Source organism: Dipteris shenzhenensis, chromosome 4, assembly GCF_047967505.1.
Source record: "Dipteris shenzhenensis isolate YYH24624 ecotype China chromosome 4, Dip_SZ_1.0, whole genome shotgun sequence".
In the NCBI taxonomy this organism is placed as follows: Eukaryota; Viridiplantae; Streptophyta; class Polypodiopsida; order Gleicheniales; family Dipteridaceae; genus Dipteris; species Dipteris shenzhenensis.
This window is the reverse complement of record NC_141599.1, coordinates 51,131,540-51,135,465: the sequence shown is the minus strand read 5'-3', so window position 1 is coordinate 51,135,465 and position 3,926 is coordinate 51,131,540. Positions and strand designations below refer to the sequence as shown.

Genomic DNA, 3,926 nt, shown 5'->3' with positions numbered 1-3,926 from the left:
AAGCTCACACCTGCATACTCTGCCAAAAGAGCTGGTCTACTAACCCCATCAATGGCCACTGGAAATGCACAAGCGCATACTCAAGGGCATAGTTTGTCTCGAAAATACATTTCACGCTCAACTTGAAACCATCGTTGCCATGTTGCACCAAAAGACAAAGCAACTTGTCTATGCATGTAAGGGGGACCCAGCTTTAGACACCAATCTTTTCCCTTGAATGCAACAATCAAAATAATAGATAGAAGAGTCACCTTTACTACGTCTTTCACAGCAACTTCAAATTCTAAAGAACCATTACCATGCTTCCACCACCTCATGGAACGGAGGATGCGCAAGGTATTTTTCCCAATCCTATAACAATCTGTTCCCTCCATCTGTAAGTGCTGTCCCTCATGCCAAGAGAGGTCTACTTCTCCAGTGGCTGCTTTCATTGTGATGATCTGAAGCTGCCTAAAAATAGCAAATGCTAGCTCCTCAAACCCAGGGGCTTCTGTGTCGACTTCATGCAGTCTATTAGGTTCATTTGCAGCGCTTGTGAATACTTTCATATGCTGTGCCTCCTGCTCCTCACTTGACATAACATCTTGGATTACCTGCGAAACTCCCATCTCCGTGAGCCCTCCTGGCCTTACAAGAGGGATGATTGGGGTCATATGCCATATGGGATTGTCTTTCATGGAATAAGTAATGAAGCATAGCTGGAGCCACACACCATCCGTGGAAATGCCTGTGATTTCATATGGATCCATAAAGCCATGTTTCTCATACAACCTACCATACAAGAGACTGCCAGTCTTAAACAATTGCCCATTTGCCTCCAAAAATCTCTGTCGCCAGTTATCTGGGGCAGTTTTGAAAGATTTGAGCTCTATGAAGATATCAGCAGCTTTTTCTGCCACATCTGCAATCAGACCATCTGCACATGACCAAATTAAGTCTGGTATGATGCTACCATCAGATAGCAAGGATTTCTGTAGGAATGATTCTGGCGGGACAAGAAAAGATGGCGATACTAACAGGTTTGCACCCCCTAGCAGCCTACCAATTTGCCTTGCCAACTCTGCCAACAACTCACCAAACGCTCTGTAAGCTGCTAGATCCAATGGATTCTCCAAGCACTGCATGGATCTGTACTTGTAGCTCTGAAGAGTCTGTCCATGTACGTGCCAAAAATTAAGAAAAGAGCCATCTTTATCCAGTACAGTCCAAGATTCCTGAATGATAAAGGTGGTGATAGAGCTGCACTTACTGTTGCCTAATGCCGTTGTGCTACCAAGTGGAAAGTTCCTTCGACTAATCTGAAACCCTTGTTCAAAGCCTTGTTCAAATGTTCTCTGCTGCTGCTGCTGCTTTTCAATCCTGGCAATCCTTCTCTCCAGCACACGTTCAGCCCCTTCGTTGTCGCCTCTCTGTTTCTTCATCTCTATGAGCCGTTCTTCTGTTGCAAGCAGCAATTCCAAATTGTTTACCTCTGATGATGATGTTGCCGTTTCTTTCATCTTCCCCTTGGCCAATGCAGTAGCTGCAGCTACAGGTGCTTCAGATTCCTCTTCCTCTACCACCGAAGATGCTGTGTTTTGATTGTCAGTGAACAAGGAAGCGTACCGTTTTCGATGCACCCGGCCTGTCTTGTTGTGCTTGACGTCGTACACTCCTCTTTCTGTGGAGCACGCTCCAACTATGATGGCAACGGCTGTGCCTCTCCCTGCTCTCCAGGAGACAGGGTCGCCCACCTTGAACTCCTCCTCCTCCTCTTCAGCCATCGATGTCAAAGCCCTTAGGCCGGGCACACAGGTCTGGTGCTTCCACCGTTGTTCAGATGCCACCCACTTGAATGTTTGTAGAGGCCTCTCCCTTCTAGATAAGGGGATATGTACAACCTCCTATCTAAACAAAGCATCCTATAGCCTCACTGTCCTCCTGCATACGAAGTCTACCATCATCTTGCATTATAAATGTGAAGAAGAAGCACACAAGGTGTGATTGCAAAAAGTGGGTTTTTGGCCTGCCACTTTTCAAGTGGAAGCCTAAGGGCCTTACCACATGGATGGGGCTAGCATGGGTTTAGGATGGGAATCTTTTTGTCATCATCACTCCGATCCTACACCAAGTGGTCTAGGATGGATTTAGAATGGAAGTAGCCACTTTTTTTCCCATCCTCGACCATCCCTCTAGACCCTGGCAGCCAGAATGGGTTCCCCTTTTTTAAGGATTCAAAAACATGGAAGGATGACATGTGTCCTTGTCCCCATGTTCCTAAACACATGACATGATGCCATGTGTCCTTGTCCCCATGTTCCTAAACACATGACATGATGCCATGTGTCCTCTTCCTCCTAAACCCATCCCTAGTTCTTTTTTTGTTAGCACATGGTAGGATGGGAATAGGATAGAAATATGCATGGGACCACTTTGGACCACCTTTTCCCATTCCCATCCTATTTCTTCCCATGTGCTAAGCCCCTAAGTAACTATCGCTGAGCTTGGCAAAGCAAAATTCATGTTTTATGAAATTCTTTTGGTTTCCATTTTTGTCCCACTACTATTGGTCCAAGTTAGACTTTCTTATTCATTATTAGTCTAGTTGAATTTACTATTTCAGTCCTCTCTCTCTCTCTCTCTCTCTCTCTCTCTCTCTCTCTCTCTCTCTTCCTCTCGCTTCCCTATCTCCACGCCCTTCCTCCTAGATTGTCTCCAACTCGTTTGCTGCTGCTTTCGCCTGAAAATTCCTCCACCAATTACCTTTTGGGCGGGCCTTATGAATGGCAAAAATCATTCAACTTCTTGTTTATATGAAGTTAGTGTATGTTCTTAAGACAAGTAGCATGACCCGTCTACGACGGATCAGAGACCCGCTCCATTAGGTCTCAAAGTAGGATCTTAAAATTTCTTTAATTTCAAGAAATAGAATTTCAAGTTTCAAGACCCGGGCACTATAAGCATCGTTTGGTTTGACTTCATGCTCAGTTTACTCAATGATTCACCTATTTGAGTGACCAAGTAATGTTGATTGAGCAACAAAGCATTCGTGCGAAAAATCAGGAACCCCCCCCCCGCACACACACGCACACATCTATTTGAGCAACCATGTGATGTTGATCGAGAGACAAAGCATTCGCACAAAACTCACAACCAACCCCTCCCCCCCCACGCACGCACACACACACACACACACACACACACACACACACACACACATGCACTCTTTCTCTCACTCACTCTCTTTTCTTTTGACTATCTCCATTATGCGTGCACACACACGCACACACACAGACACATGTTCTAAAACCTCTCTCTCTCTCACCCTGGGCACAATTAGGACCTTTGGAATAGTTCAGGCAGGGAAAGCAATCGGATGCCTGATGGATGCAATTGGACTACGTACGCAAGCAAGGTCTAGCAGTAGGAGAGAGATATCCAATAGGAATAAAGAACCCTACTTCTCTCGACTATTGGATTTCTATCCTAACATATGCCTATAACTTTGATAGGTTCGGGTGAGCTTCAGGACCCCTATATGCCGCTGTTTTTGCTATCATCTGATAGGAAAGTTCTTGATAGGATGCAGTCGGAATCACCGCATGTGCCTAGCCTCTCTCTCTCTCTCTCTCTCTCTCTCTCTCTCTCTCTCTCTCTTTGTTCCATACGCATGCGGCCAAAGACATCACAAAGGGAAAGTTAAAAGAGAGAGAGAGAGAGAGAGAGAGAGAGAGAGTGAAGAGTTTGAAAGACCCATCTAACCCATCATAGACTGGTCGTAGAGAGAGAGAGAGAGAGAGAGAGAGAGAGAAGGGTTTGAAATGCCATCTCAACATGACCATCCTTCTACAACCTCATGGATGGCTATGTCTGCTAGTGCCATCTCAACATGACCATCCTTCTACAACCTCATGGATGGCTGTGTCTGCTAGATGAAATGCTTCACA

General features: G+C 45.5%; 1 protein-coding gene across 2 annotated transcripts; it reads right to left on the bottom strand.

Annotated features, from left to right (window-relative positions):
- Positions 1-863: 863 nt before the first annotated feature.
- Positions 864-2,054, bottom strand: LOC147903011 (uncharacterized). 2 transcript variants are annotated; one of them, XM_087373874.1, is made up of 3 exons: positions 1,250-2,054; positions 1,043-1,151; positions 864-916 (listed from the first exon to the last, which is right to left on the bottom strand). In XM_087373874.1, the coding sequence occupies exons 1-2, from the start codon at positions 1,761-1,763 to the stop codon at positions 1,072-1,074; spliced, it is 594 nt and encodes a 197-aa protein (XP_087230000.1). In that variant the 5' UTR covers positions 1,764-2,054; the 3' UTR covers positions 864-916; positions 1,043-1,071. The 2 variants fall into 2 exon arrangements, with proteins under 2 accessions (XP_087230000.1, XP_087229999.1); XM_087373873.1 differs by lacking the exon at positions 864-916 and having other exon boundaries at positions 975-1,151.
- Positions 2,055-3,926: the final 1,872 nt, after the last annotated feature.